This window comes from Scyliorhinus canicula, chromosome 18 (assembly GCF_902713615.1).
Source record: "Scyliorhinus canicula chromosome 18, sScyCan1.1, whole genome shotgun sequence".
Lineage (NCBI taxonomy): Eukaryota > Metazoa > Chordata > Chondrichthyes > Carcharhiniformes > Scyliorhinidae > Scyliorhinus > Scyliorhinus canicula.
Genome location: NC_052163.1, coordinates 67,159,585 through 67,175,518, shown reverse-complemented (window position 1 = coordinate 67,175,518; position 15,934 = coordinate 67,159,585). Strand labels below are relative to the sequence as shown.

Sequence of the window (15,934 nt, the reverse complement as noted above, 5' to 3'; positions counted from 1 at the left end):
TGACTACAAGCGAGGTAGGCAGAGGGATCGAGGAGGTAGCACTGGGCTCAGCCCCTGCCTTCGCTAAACAGCTTTGAGATCCTTGTTCCCTGTGTGGATTGTAGGGAAAATGTGCAAACTGACCATATCACTGTGGTACAGGGAGCCATTCAAGTGGGGGAAGAAAATTGGGCACAGTATAGTTAGGAGAATAGACTCGGTTCTCTGTACCCAGGTTCGAGAGTCCCAAAGGCTGTGTTGTCTGCCCAGTGCCAGGGTTCAGGACATCTGCTGCGGGCTGGAGAAGAACTTGCAGTGGGAGGGAGGAGGATCCCGTTGTCGTGGTTCATTTAGGTCCAATGACATAGGTAGAATGAGGAAATAGGTTCTGCATAAAGAGTTTGAGGAACGAGGCACTAAATTAAACAACAGAAGCCCCAGCACTACAATGTCTGAATTATTATCTGAGCCACAGGCAAATTGTCACGGGTTCATAAAATTAGAGAGATGGATACCTGGCTCAAAGACTGGTGTGGGAGAAGTGGGTTTTGGTTCATAGGACATTGGCATCAGTACTGGGGAAAGTGGGGGCTATACACTTGGGATGGTCTAAATCTGAACTGTGCTGGGACCAGTATTCTTGCAAACTGCGTAACTTGGGAAGTAGAAAGAGCTTTAAGCTAAATAGAGGGTGAACCGGTTCTGTAGAGCGATATGTAGACTCAGAAAGTAAAAGGATATGACAACATTACAAAGCAGCTATTTAGGCAATAATACCCAGGGAGTGACAGGAAGGGACCGAGTGTACAAACATGAAAAACAACAGCAAAGGGCAGCACAATGCGCAATGGTTAGCACTGCTGCCTCACAGCGCCGAGGTACCAGGTTCGATCCCTCACTGTCTGTGTGAAGTTTGCACATTCTCCCCATGTTTGCGTGGGTTTCGCCCCCCACAGCCCAAAGATCTGCAGAGTAGGAGGATTGGCCAAGCTAAATTGCACCTTAATTGGAAAAAATGAATTGGGTGCTCTAAATTTTTTAAAAACAGCAGCAAATCGGGTCAAAGGGGAAAAATGGTAACGGGGCAAAATTAATAGTTCTTTACTTAAATTCAGGTAGCATTTGACACAAAATAAATGAAGTAACAGAACAAGTTGAAGTTAATGGGAATGATCTTAAAGCCATTACAGAGACGTAGTTAGAAGGAGATCAAAACGGAGAACTAAGTTATTCAGGGGTATGAAACTTTTTGTACGGACAGGCGGAAGGAAAGGGTGGTGGGGCAGCTTTGTTAGTATTGTTGCTCGTTCTGGGTGAGTGTGCTTTACATTCAATTGGATCTGTTTTATTCCTTAGCTCTAGAGTCGCCAGGTATCCTTATGATACCGCCACAAGATTCAAGTTCAAGTTCAGATCAATGACTCAATACACCAGTTAGTAAGTTCAAACAAGACACGTTTATTATTAGACAGTTATTTGCTACACATGCATATAAACTACCACTACTTAGGCCAATACTTATCTGAAATAAGGGAACTGCCGGATCAGGGAACAATGGCCTCTTGCTTTGTCCTGGACCCGCAGGCTTCCAGTTGGTGTGGACTAAAGGGGTCAGGAGTGTCTACTCTCGTAGCGTGCGTTGTATGACACTTACTTGTCGGTGTAGCAATTGGCCAGGCCTCTCCTTCTCACGTTCACGGTCCTGGAGAGCTACTGCAAAGGTGTTCTGCTGGGAGGGCCGGCTAAGAGAGAGAGCTGGGGTCGTGGTCTCTGTCTTATACTGTTTTGGGTTTCGAGCCCATCTGGGTGGACCCTCTATAAACTTGCAATCGATTGGGTCTCTTCCCAATCGATTGATTTGAATTTCCCCAATAACGGGGCTGTTCCTCGATCACTGGGCGGTTCTTTCCACCTTATTTGTGTCCTTTTGTTTCAGACTCCACTGGCGCCGGGATGTCTGACCTGCTATAGAATGTTTCAATCTCTTCTAATTGTTGTGTCTATTGTGCCTGGGAATCACCGGGAATCGCTCACTTTTTTTTTTTCTTTTAATAAATTTAGATTAGCCAATTATTTTTTCTATTAATGGGCAATTTAGCGTGGCCAATCCACCTACTCTGCACATTTTTGGGTTGTGGGGGCGAAACCCACGCAGACACGGGGAGAATGTGCAAACTCCACACGGACAGTGACCCAGAGCCGGGATCGAACCTGGGACCTCAGCGCCGTGAGGCGGTTGTGCTAACCACCAGGCCACCGTGCTGCCCTTGGGAATCGCTCACTTAATATGCGCAGCTTGTTAGTTTCTATGCTGTCTGGTTTCTTCACAGACAGAATCCACAGAGAGGTTCTGCAACCTGCTTGCCTCTCTGTCATTGTCCAATTTTCCCTGTATGCAACTCAATGTTCCATTTTATGTCGGGAAGTGGCCAGCTTCGGTGGCTACAGTATGAGATGGAATAAGTACAATAGCAAGAAATGATCTTGGATCAGAAGACATAGAATCCATATGGGTGGAGGTAAGGATTAACAAGGCTAAGAAGACACTGGTGGCCTAGTCTATAGGCCCCCAAAGAGTAGCTATGCTGCCGGACGGGGAATAAACCAGTAAACAACAAAGGCATGTAAAAAAGGCAATACTTGAATCATGGGCGACTTTAATCTTCATGTAGATTGGGAAAATCAAATTGGCTGAGTTAGCCATGAGAAATAATTCATAGTGTACTCGGGACAGTTTCCTAGAATAATATTTTGCAGATCCAACTAGGGATCAGGCTATATTGGATTTGGTAATGTGTAATGAGGCAGGTTTAAGAGACAATCTCGGAGTAAAAGATCCCCTAGGAAGTGGTGACCACAACATAGTGGAATTTAGAAATTTGAGAGTGAGGAATGTGGGTTGGAAACAGCTGTGCTACACTTAAATAAGGGTAATTAAAAAGGAATGAGCGCAGAGTTGGTTGGAGTGGACTGGAAAAGGAGTTTGGCAGGAAAGACAATTGTTCAACAATGACACACGTTTCCAAAAATAGTTCATGACTCTCACCAAAAATATATCCCAATCAGGAACCAAGTTCCTAGCATGGTGACGCATCAGTGCTAATCACTGTGCCACCATGCTGCCCTCTCTCTCAAGCTAAAATAAATGACATCAGAGGCAGCTTGAAATTAAAATTGTGCAGAGTAGAACAGAGATCAAGCAACTAAATTTAAAAAGGATTACTAGTACTTCTTGCACGGGATTGATGCATTTATCAGAGTGTGGATGAGCACACATAGGGGTTCAACCTGGACCTTGTGTAAAAGCAAATTACTGTGGATGCTGGAATCTGAACCAAACACAGAAAATACTGGACAATCTCAGCAGGTCTGACAGCATCTGGGGAGAGAAAAGGGGAGCTAACGTTTCGAGTCTGGATGACTCTTTGTCAAAGCTCATGGACCTTGTGTGGTTGTGCAAAATGATGGTGGTAACTTCTTAGCCAGTTTTACGTTGTCTAACTTTCACATGTGATCACATCATGAAGATCGGGGTCACTGATTCACTGTTGCTCATTTTAAGCAATCACAAAATGTCAGGATCAACTGTCTTAATCCTGCCCCTTACAGTAAAGAAACTGTTGCTGAATTGCTCATATTTTATTCCCAGTACTGAATTTCCAATTTAACAATTTAGCTTTGCTTTAAACTATTGAGAAACGCAAGTGAAGGGTGCTGCTCTTTTTAATAATGAGGCTCTATTTATAATATGATGTTATGTCCCAACAGCGTCGCCAATACTGTGGGTATTTCTATTTATCTCAGTGAACCACAAGTCTTTCCCTTATATCGGTCAAATGACCACACAATCAGTTAGTCAGTTCAAAAGATGGTTTATTTACACACACAAGGACTACTTCGACATGCAAACACAATATCTACAACGAGTTAAACTACATCTATCAGCTACAATAACCTATACTTAACTTCAGGGCGATCGACACTGTGCAGATGGATAAGGCCTTTATCTTGATCTCACGTGGCTGGTTTGAAGAAGTGGCTTTGTCTCTGCTGGGCTCATTCGTCAGGTAACGATCGTTGGTCTTGAACCTGGCTGTCTGGTCGTTATGCTGCAGTTGGGGTGGGCACAGGTCGATCCCAAAAGAGGCTGGCACAGGGCGGGTCCAAAAGAGACCGAACACATGGCTGTGTCTCTTTTTATCCCTCTAGGGTTTCACGCTCTTTGGGGCGGTCCTTAATCTTGGACCCAATAATTTGACAGGCTTCGATCACTGCCTTCGATTTTGGCCAATAAAGGGGCGGGTGCCTTGGTAGCTGGGCGGGTCCTTAGCGGTCATTGACCTTAGCAGTTGGGCTCTCTGAGGAGAGAGAGTGGCGCCGATCAGTCTGTGGCTGTACCGGTTTCTTGATTGGAGTCCTATTGTTCTGGGGAACGGTCCATTAAAATGCAAACGAGGTGGGGGGGGGGGGGGGGGGGGGCGGTTTCTATCAGGTCTAGCTACCTGTGTTTCAAATACACAGAAGCTCTGTATCTGTCTGAGTCCTGGGTTGGCCATAATTCCCATGGTCCTTTGCAGGTGACCCTCTCAGATGGCTACAAGGGCAAAAATAGTCACGCAGGACGCCAGTGACGTTAAGGAATAAGGAGCAGGATAGTAAGTGGCAGCAGCATGAAGTTCAAACTGAAAAGGCCTGATGACTGTAGAGGGAGGAGTTGGGTTTGAGGGAGGGGTTGGGTTTGAGGGAGGGGTTGGGTTTGAGGGAGAGGCGGGTCTGAGGGAGGGGCAGGTTTGAGGGAGGGGCGGGCTTATGTGTTGGCCAGGGTTTAATGAAACTTAATTTCAACACGTTTGCATTTTGAGCCCCCATCAGAGCCAGAAATGCAGGTGGTCAGGTGGGTGGACACTGAAGCTTGAATGTTAGTCGGCACACCGGTTCTCCATCTCTAAAGCACACCAGGACCATTTTCCCAGAAATGCTATGAGGGTATGGCAGTGCTACTTATCCCCATGTGATAGCAGCATGTAACAGGCATCTCGAGGCCAAGTAAAGGAAGCTGACTGGGACCTTCCTTTTGGCCTCCAGGTTTAAAGAGGCGCTCAACAGCTTAGCTGCATCGAGATGGCCTCATGGCAGCAGGCCAAGTGTGCCAGCGTTCCAGGCAGGCTCAGTGACTCTGTCTGCCCACCACATTGGTGACCCACCAGCAAAGACCTTTTTTTAAGTTGATTTCTTTTTTTATAAACATTTTATTGAGGCGTTTATGATTTTATAACAGTAACAGAAGAAACAGTGTACAGACAAATATAACATAGTGCGAAAGCAGTCGTCTTCTCTCACAGGGCCCACCTTTTCTAGCCTCCTACTCTACATTAAACTAACCCCACAGCCCTTCTGCTGATGGTTAATTTTCCCTCAATAAGTTGACGAACGGCTGCCACCTCCGGACGAATTCGAACATTGACCCTCTCAAGGCGAACTTGATTTTCTCCAGACAGAGAAAACTGGCCATGTCAGTGAGTCAGGTCTCTGACTTCTGGGGCTTTGAGTCCCTCCAAGCTAATAATATCCGTCTCCAGGCAACCAGGAAAGCAGAGGCCAGAATGTCTGCCTCTTTCTCCTCCTGGATTCCCGGGTCTTCTGACACTCTGAAAATCGCCACCTCTGGTCTCGGTGCCACCCTTGTTTTCAAAACTTTGGACATGACCTCCATAAACCCCTGTCAGAATCCCCTAAGCTTTGGGCATGCCCAGAACATATGAACATGGTTTGCTGGTCCTCTGGCACACCTTGCGCACCTGTCTTCCACCCCAAAGAACCTGCCCATCCGAGACACTGTCATGTGGGCCCGGTGAATGACGTTAAATTGTATCAGGCTGAGCCTGGCACATCTTGTGCATATGTTGTTGACTCTGCTCAACGCATCCACCCAGAGACCACCCTCTATCGCTCCACCTAACTCCTCTTCCCATTTGTGTTTCAGCTCCTCGGTCTGTGTTTCCTCTGACCCGAGAAGCTCCTTAAAAATGTCCGAAACCCTCCCTTCTCCCACCCACACTCTGGAAACTACCCTATCCTGTATCCCCCTTGGCGGTAGGAGCGGGAAGGTTGAGACCTGCCTGCGTAGTAAGTTGCGTGCCTGCAGGTACCTAAATTCTTTCCCTCCCGTCAATTCAAATTTCTCCTCCAACTCTCTCAGGCTGGGAAAGCTCCCCTCTATGAACATATTGCCAATCCCCCCCCCCCCCCCCCCCCCCCCCCGCCCCTCTCATCAACCATCCCCTTTCTTGGGCCAGCCCCCACGCATCCACAGGCCCGCCCCCCGGCAGCCTCCGCCCCCGACCTCCCTATTGTCCCACAGCAAAAGTCCCTCCCCCATCATATCATCATATCCCCCCCTCCCCCAGTAACTGCACTACACACACAGCCCCCTCAAACAAGCATACCATCTGCTCACCCCCCCCCCCCCCCCCCCCAGTACACTTCTGTGAGCTCGCCTGCCCAGCTAGCTTGGTGGCCCCCACCCATGGCGCCAGACTTTTCCCACACCCCTTCCCTCGGACACATATGTAAATGTAAACAATCCCAACCCAATTGCCCAAAAGAAATATGCAAAGAAAATCAAAAAGAAGATCAAACATCTAATATTCACACCTCCATCCCCCATCAGTGCAAATGGAAATTTTAACTCAAGCAGCTCGTCCGCAGACCCCAACTCAATACAAAAGGCCTTACAAGTAACATCCAAAGACAAAACGTTTCTTTTTTAAAAAAAAATAACTGAAGAGAACAAAAAAATAAACACATGAGCACTGCAGCAAAGTTCAGTCCAAACACCTCAGTCCAATACCAGCCCTTTCCTTCCAGCGAAGTCCATCGCTTCCTCGGGCGACTCGAAATAGAAATGTTGCTCCTCGTGTGTAAACCAAAGACGGGCCGGGTACAGTAGTCCAAACTTTACCTTCTTCTTAAAAAGGGTAGATTTTATCGGGTTGAACCCTGCTCTTCTCGTGGCCATGTCCGTACTCAGATCCTGAAATATACGCAGGACCCTGTTCTCCCATTTGCAGCTGGCCCACCATAGAATGCACTCCTTGTCAAGGTACCTGTGGAATCTCACCATCATTGCTCTTGGGTTTGGGGGGGGTTACCCACACGCAGCATCCTCACGAGCACTCTGTGCGCCCTGTCCACCTCCATGGGTCGGGAGAACGTCCCCTCCCCCAGTAACTTCTCGAACATACCCGCTATGTATGTTCCTTCGGATCCCTCCAGGAGACCCACGATTCTCAGGTTCTGCCGGCGGGACCTATTCTCTCGGTCCTCCACCTTCTCCAGGACTCTTTTCTGTTGGTCTCTCAACATTCCCACCTCCATCTCCACTGCAGCTTGGTGTTCCTCCTGCTCAGTCAGTGCCTTCTCCACTTTCTGGATCACCCGGTCTTGGGCATTCGGTCTATGTTCCAGCCGAGCAATCGACTCCTTAATCGGGTCCAAGCAGTCCTGTTTCTGCTTGGCGAAGCCCTTGTGTACAACCTGCATCAACTGCTCTGTCGACCGCTGGGTCATCGAGCCAGAACTCTGGTCGTCCGCCATGCTTTCTGCAGCCTCAGCCCAAGCCTTCTCTGTTCGCCTATTTCCGTTCTCCATGCACTCTTTCTCTTCATAATTGCTTCCAACATCAATTTTCCACTTCAGGTCCAACAAAAAATCGGAGGAAAAGGTCCAAAGTTCCGACCCGAGCAGGAGCCACCAAATGTGTGACCTACTCCTTCATAGCCACCACCGGAAGTGAGTTGATGTTTTTAAGAAGTCGGAGATAGGGCACCTTGTTTTGAAACGTCTGCACTTATGGCATTCTGCTGCTGCTTTCAAGCTGCAAGGCCTCTGATTGGTCCTCCAGCTTTGAGGAGTCACCTGCCATCCTTCAACGGGCAGCAAGCCATTAATTGACTCCAGAGAAAATCACACTGAGTAATTCCCAGCCAGTTCCGGCGCCTGACCCCCATTTAGTCCGACAACAGTGTTCAGAAGCCCACTGGGAGCTCCTTTTTCTGCTGTAAATCTCTATGATTCTAAAATACTCCTGTGAGATGACAGACAGGAAGAATGTGTTTCAGTTTGAACTGCACTGGTCGAAGACGACTGCAGTCTATACATGAGCGGGAAGTGTTCTGAATAGAGAAATACTCAAAATGATTAGTAATAATTGAGTAATTCAATTCAATTGAAATGATGTTGCCTTGGCTTGAATGGATGGAACACAACTGTTTTGACTGGCATGCAGTGAATCTGATTCAAGCTTGAACTGATTTAGATACAGCAGTTGTATTGGTTCCCATTACTGGACGCGTAATCCAGAGAAGAGTTTCAAGTCTGGAATTCTCCGACTGTTGGGATTCTCTTTTCCTCCGGCAGCGGGCAGCTGTGGGTGGGATTTCCCGACATCGTGGGATGGTTTCAATGGGAAATCCCATAGGCAAGCAGCAGGAGCAGAGAATCCCACCCCAAACTAACGGTGCATCGGCGAGAAACATCCGGCTGGGGAATCGGAGAATCCAACCCGAACACTGCCAACAGGAAAATTGAAATCAATTTTTAAAATATAAATTTAGAGCACCCAATTATTTATATTTATTTTTTCCCAATTATGGGGCAATTTAGAGTGGCCAATCCAACCTGGGTCCTCGGCACCTTGAAGCAGCAGTGCTAACCACTGCGACACCGTGCCGCCCAAAATCAATTTTTTAAAAATTTGGAATTAATAAGTTGGAGTCAGTAAAAGTGATAATGGTGCTGTCAGGTTTTTGTAAAAACCATCTGGTTCAGAGACGTTTCGGGCAGGAACCTGACATCCGTACCTGGTTTGAACTGTTCGTGTCACTAATAATTTTGACTCTTAATGGTCCTCTGAAATGGCCAAAAAAATCACCAAGTCGTATCAAACAGCTACCAGTGGTTGGCTTGGAATGGTCTGCATGAATTCATTGAGCACTTTGTTTTTCATCCCAGTCTCCCCCTATCTGAAGAGTTTGTCCATGGTTGCTGCAAACAAACTACTGCACCTTCTGGAGGCCTTCTCTACAACATGGTTCCTCTTCACAGCATCCCAGAACCACCATCTAGTTTTCTTCCTGCTTGAGGTCTTTAATAACATCATCCAGTACCAGTTTGATGGTAAGCGTCAAAGTCATTGTCATTGTCTGGAAATTGTATTGAGAATTGATCTGGTTGTTAAAAGGGGCCTTAAATGAAACCAAATGAATATGGGGCAGGATAAGGAAGTAGCAGAAAGAGCTTTTAATTCTACACTAGCCATCAGAGTCACAGCAAACTGATTATTGTTGGAAATTAAAATAAATTCATGCTGTCGTAATGGGAGGAAATTTTGAAGTTTGAGCTCAGATGTATTGTTGGCGCTAGTCCTGCCAATGTTTGACAGGGACTGTGTAGAAGGAGCTTTACTCTGCATCTAACTCTGTGCTGTACTTGCCCTGGGAGTATATGATGGGGTCAGAGCAGAGGGAGCTTTACTCCGTATCTAACCACGGGCTGTACCTCTCCTGTGAGTGTTTAACCTCTCCTGTGAGTGAGCAATTTAGATTGCTTTTGTGGGAGGTGAGTGCCGAAGTCAGGAGTTGTATTCTGAACGAGTCTCCAGTGTTGTCCATATTTCAGTGCACAATCTGACAAGGGTAATGTGGATGCTCAGTGAGGTGGAATAACTTTTAATGTAATTGTGACAGAGAAAGTTGTGTCAGGCATTGGGTAAGATCACTCTTTCCCCCGTCTTAGATTAGTCTATATGTCAGCTGAGACCACCTGTGTGTTCCAGGAAATTCCAACTTGGTGTACGCCATCATCCGCAAGCGCAATGTGTTCCACCAGCTGGCCAATCTCCCGACAGACCCTGCTGCTATCCAGAAAGCCCTGCAGAAGAAGAAAAAGTCGACTGAGCCCATTTCACGGACAAACTCACAGGAGGGAGTGTCCATGGAAGGGTCTCGACCTGCAGCCCCTGCAGAGCCTGGCACATTGAAAACCAGTCTCATCGCAACACCAGGTACAGTCTGACTGCAACACCAGGTATAGTGTGATTACAAATCCATGTACAGTCTGATTGCAACACCAGGTACAGTCTGATTGCAACACCAGGTACAGTCTGATTGCAACACCAGGTACAGTCTGATTGCAACACCAGGTACAGTCTGATTGCAACATCAGGTACAGTCTGATTGCAACACCAGGTACAGTCTGATTGCAACACCAGGTACAGTCTGATTGCAACACCAGGTACAGTCTGACTGCAACACCAGGTATAGTGTGATTACAAATCCATGTACAGTCTGATTGCAACACCAAGTATAGTGTGATTGCAACACCGGGTACAGTCTGATTGCAACACCAAGTATAGTCTGATTGCAACACCAGGTACAGTCTGATTGCAACACCAGGTACAGTCTGATTGCAACACCAGGTACAGTCTGATTGCAACACCGGGTACAGTCTGATTGCAACACCAGGTACAGTCTGATTGCAACGCCAGGTACAGTCTGATTGCAACACCAGGTACAGTCTGATTGCAACGCCAGGTACAGTCTGATTGCAACGCCAGGTACAGTCTGATTGCAACACCAGGTACAGTCTGATTGCAACACCAGGTACAGTCTGATTGCAACACCAGGTACAGTCTGATTGCAACATCAGGTACAGTCTGATTGCAACACCAGGTACAGTCTGATTGCAACACCAGGTACAGTCTGATTGCAACACCAGGTACAGTCTGATTGCAATACCAGGTACAATCTGATTGCAACACCAGGTACAGTCTGATTGCAACGCCAGGTACAGTCTGATTGCAATACCAGGTACAATCTGATTGCAACGCCAGGTACAGTCTGATTGCAACGCCAGGTACAGTCTGATTGCAACACCAGGTACAGTCTGATTGCAACACCAGGTACAGTCTGATTGCACCAGGTACAGTCTGATTGCAACACCAGGTACAGTCTGATTGCAACACCAGGTACGGTCTGATTGCAACACCAGGTACAGTCTGATTGCAACACCAGGTACAGTCTGATTGCACCAGGTACAGTCTGATTGCAACACCAGGTACAGTCTGATTGCAACGCCAGGTACAGACTGATTGCAATGCCAGGTACAGTCTGATTGCAACACCAGGTACAGTCTGATTGCAACACCAGGTACAGTCTGATTGCAACACCAGGTACAGTCTGATTGCAACGCCAGGTACAGTCTGATTGCAACGCCAGGTACAGTCTGATTGCAACACTAGGTGTAGTTTGATTGCAACACCAAGTACAGTCTGATTGCAACACCAGGTACAGTCTGATTGCAACACCAGGTACAGTCTGATTGCAACACCAGGTACAGTCTGATTGCAACGCCAGGTACAGTCTGATTGCAACACTAGGTGTAGTATGATTGCACCAAGTACAGTCTGATTGCAACACTAGGTGTAGTATGATTGCAACACTAGGTGTAGTATGATTGCACCAAGTACAGTCTGATTGCAACACTAGGTGTAGTATGATTGCACCAAGTACAGTCTGATTGCAACACTAGGTGTAGTATGATTGCAACCCACTACCCTCTGTGTAAAAAAACTTGCCTCAGACAACTCCTCTAAACTTACCCCTCGCACCTTAAACCTATGCCCCCCCAGCAATTGACACCTCTACCCTGGGAAAAAGCCTCTGACTATCCACTCTATCTATGCCCCACATAATTTTGTATACCTCTATCAGGTCACCCCTCAACCTCCGTTGTTCCGGTGAGAACCAACCGAGTTTATTCAACCTCTCCTCATAGCTAATGCTCTCCATACCAGGCGACATCCTGGTAAATCTCTTCTGCACCCTCTTTAAAACCTGCACATCCTTCTGGTAGTGTGGTGACCAGAATTGAACACTATACTCCAAGTGTGGCCTAACTAAGGTTCTATACAGCTGCAACATGACTTGCCAATTCTTATACTCAATGCCCCGGCCAATGAAGGCAAGCATGCCCTATGCCTTCTTGACTATCTTCTCCATCTGTGTTGCCCCTTTCAGTGACCTGTGGACCTGTACACCTAGATTTCTCTGACTGTCGATACTCTTGATTACCTGCATTAGACCTTCCAAAATGCATTACCTCACATTTGTCAGCATTAAACTCCATTTGCCATCTCTCCGCCCAAGTCTCCAAACGATCTAAATCCTGCTGTAACCTCTGACAGTCCTCATCGCTATCTGCAATTCCACCAACCCTTCTGTCATCTGCAAACTTACTAATCAGACCAGTTACATTTTCCTCCCAATCATTTATATATACTACGAACAGCACTGAACCCTGCGGAACACCACTAGTCACAGCCCTCCGGTCAGAAACGTACCCTTCCATTCTCTGCCTTCTATGACCAAGCCAGTTCTGTATCCATCTTGCCAGCTCACCCCTGATCCCGTGTGACTTCACCTTTTCTACCAGTCTGCCATGAGGGACCTTGCCAAAGGCCTCACTGAAGTCCACATAAACAACATCCACTGCCCGACCTGCATCAATCATTGTGACCTCTTCGAAAAACTCTATCAAGTTAGTGAGACACAACGTCCCCTTCACAAAACCATGCTTCCTCTCGCTAATACATCTATTTGCTTCCAAAGGGAGTAGATCCTGTCTCAAAGAATTCTCTCCAGTAATTTCCCGACCACTGACGTAAGACTCACCGGCCTGTAGTTCCCTGGATTATCCTTGCTACCCTTCTTAAACAAAGGAACAACATTGGCTATTCTCCAGTATTCCGGGACATTACCTGAAGACAGTGAGGATCTAAAGATTTCTGTCAAGGCCTCAGCAATTTCCTCTCTAGCCTCCTTCAGTATTCTGGGGTAGATCCCATCAGGCCCTGGGGACTTATCTACCTTAATATTTTTCAAGACACCCAACACCTCGTCTTTTTGGATTTTAATGTGACCCAGGCTATCTACGCACCCTCCTCCAGACTCAACATCCACCAATTCCTTCTCTTCAGTGAATACTGATGCAAAGTATTCATTTAGTACCTCACCCATTTCTCCTGGCTCCACACATAGATTCCCTCCCCTGTCCTTCAGTGGGCCAACCCTTTCCCTGGCTACCCTCTTGCTTTTTATGTATGTGTAAAAAGCCTTGGGACTTTTCTTAACCCTATTTGCCAATGACTTTTCGTGACCCCTTTTAGCCCTCCTGACTCCTTGCTACTTTCCTTATATTCCACACAGGCTTCATCTGTTCCCAGCCTTCTAGCTCTGACAAATGCCTCGTTTTTTTTTTTGACGAGGCCTACAATATCTCTCGTTATCCAAGGTTCCTGAAATTTGCTGTATTTATCCTTCTTCCGCACAGAACACCCCGTTCCTGAATTCCTTTCAACTGACATTTGAAAGCCTCCCACATGTCAGATGTTGATTTACCCTCAAACATCCGCCCCCAATCGAGGTTCTTCAGTTCCTGCCTAATATTGTTATAATTAGCCTTTCCCCAATTTAGCACATTCATCCTAGGACCAGTCTTATCCTTGTCCACCAGCACTTTAAAACTTACTAAATTGTGGTCACCGTTCCTGAAATGCTCCCCTACTGAAACGTCTACCACCTGGCCAGGCTCATTCCCCAATGCCAGGTCCAGTACAGCCCCTTCCCTAGTTGGACTATCTACATATTGTTTTAAGAAGCCCTCCTGGATGCTCCTTACAAACTCTGACCCACCCAGACCCCTAGCACTAAGTGAGTCCCAGTCAATATTGGGGAAGTTAAAGTCTCCCTTTCACAACAACCCTGTTGTTTTTACTCTTTTCCAAAATCTGTCTACCTATCTGCTCCTCTACCTCCTGCTAGCTGTTGGGTGGCCTGTAGTAAACTCCCAACATTGTGACTGCATCCTTCTTATTCCTGATCTCTACCCATATAGCCTCGCTGCTGTCTGAGGTGTCCTCCCGTAGTACAGCTGTGATATTCTCCCTAACCAGTAGCGCAACTCCGTAACCCTTTTTACATCGCCCTCTATCCCACCTGAAATATCTATATCCTGGAACGTTTAGCTGCCAATCCTGTCCTTCCCTCAACCAGGTCTCTGTAATGGCAACAACATCATAGTTCCAAGCTCTAAGTTCATCTCCCTTACGTTAAAACATATGCACTTGCATTAAAACATATGCACTTCAGGCCAGCAGTCCCGCTGTTTTCAGCATCATCTCCCTGCCTGCTCTTCCTCAGAGCCATACTGGCCCTATTCCCTAGTTCTCCCTCAATGCTTTCACCTTCTGACCTATTGCCCCCTGCCATACTAGTTTAAACCGTCCCGTGTGACACTAGCAAACCTCACGGCCAGGATATTTATGCCTCTCCCGTTTAGATGCAACCCGTCCTCCTTATACAGGTCACACCTGCCCCGGAAGAGCTCCCAGTGGTCCAGATAACGGAAACCCTCCCTCCTACACCAGCTGTTTAGCCACGTGTTTAGCTGCTCTATCTTCCTATTTCTAGCCTCACTGGCACGTGGCAGAGGAAGTAATCCCGAGATTACAACCCTAGAGGTCCTGTCTTTTAACTTTCTGCCTAGCTCCCTGAACTCCTGCTGCAGGACCTTATGTCCCTTCCTGCCTATGTCGTTCGTACCAATATGTACAACAACCTCTGCCAGTTTGCCCTCCCCCTTCAGGATGCCCGCTACCCGTTCAGAGACACCCTGGACCCTGGCACCAGGGAGGCAACATACCATCCTGGAGTCTCTTTCACGTCCACAGAAGCGCCTATCTGTGCCCCTGACTATGGAGTCCCCTATGACTATTGCTCTGCTGCGCTTTGACCCTCCCTGTTGAACATCAGAACCAGCAGTGGTGCCACTGCTCTGGCTGCTGCTGTTTTCCCCTGATAGGCTATTCCCCCAACAGTATCCAAAGGGGTATACCTGTTCGAGAGGTGGACAACCACACGGGATTCCTGCACTGACCGCCTGTCCCTTCTGGTGGTCACCCATCTTTCTGCCTGCACCTTGGGAGTGACCACATTTCTATAACTCCTGTCTATGACGCTTTTTGCCACCTGCATGCTGCTAAGTGCATCCAACTGAGCCAAGCGGTCTGTGAGGAGCTGCGATTGGTTACACTTGCTGCAGATGTAGTCGACCGGAACGTTGGAGTGTCACAGATCTGCCACATCTCACAGTTGGAGCACTGCACATCGCTGAGTGACATTTAAGCACTAATTAATTTAAAATAAACACATGAATTATTGTTAGATTGAGTTACAATTAACTATATGACCCTGACGCTAGATACAGTCTGATTACAACACCAGGTACGGTCTGATTGCAACACCTGGTACAGTCTGATTGCAACACCTGGTACAGTCTGATTGCAACACCTGGTACAGTCTGATTACAACACCAGGTACGGTCTGATTGCAACACCTGGTACGGTCTGATTGCAACACCTGGTACAGTCTGATTGCAACACCTGGTACAGTCTGATTGCAACACCTGGTACAGTCTGATTACAACACCAGGTACAGTCTGATTGCAACACCAGGTACGGTCTGATTGCAACACCTGGTACGGTCTGATTACAACACCAGGTACAGTCTGATTGCAACGCCAAGTGTAGTCTCAACACAACACCACGTCGAGTCACGACATAGCGCCTGGTGCAGTCTCGACACAGCGTCGGGTGCAGTCTCGACCCAGCTCCGGGTGCAGTCTCGACACAGGGCCGGGTGCAGTCTCGACACAGGGCCGGGTGCAGTCTCGACACAGGGCCGGGTGCAGTCTCGACACAGCTCCGGGTGCAGTCTCGACACAGGGCCGGGTGCAGTCTCGACACAGAGCCGGGTGCAATCTCGACACAGGGCCGGGTGCAGTCTCGACACAGGGCCGGGTGCAGTCTCGACACAGAGCCGGGTGCAGTCTCGACACA

The 15,934-nt window shown here is 47.6% G+C and overlaps 1 protein-coding gene across 1 annotated transcript in view; it reads left to right on the top strand.

Annotated features, from left to right (window-relative positions):
- LOC119952914 (protein HID1-like) overlaps window positions 1–15,934 on the top strand; it is a 208,756-nt gene that overhangs the window by 147,095 nt on the left and 45,727 nt on the right. Inside the window, exons 13-14 of the mRNA XM_038776544.1 lie at window positions 8,992–9,156; window positions 9,815–10,042. Of these exons, the coding sequence (XP_038632472.1) occupies window positions 8,992–9,156; window positions 9,815–10,042 (393 nt within the window). The remainder of the gene's footprint in view (window positions 1–8,991; window positions 9,157–9,814; window positions 10,043–15,934) is intronic.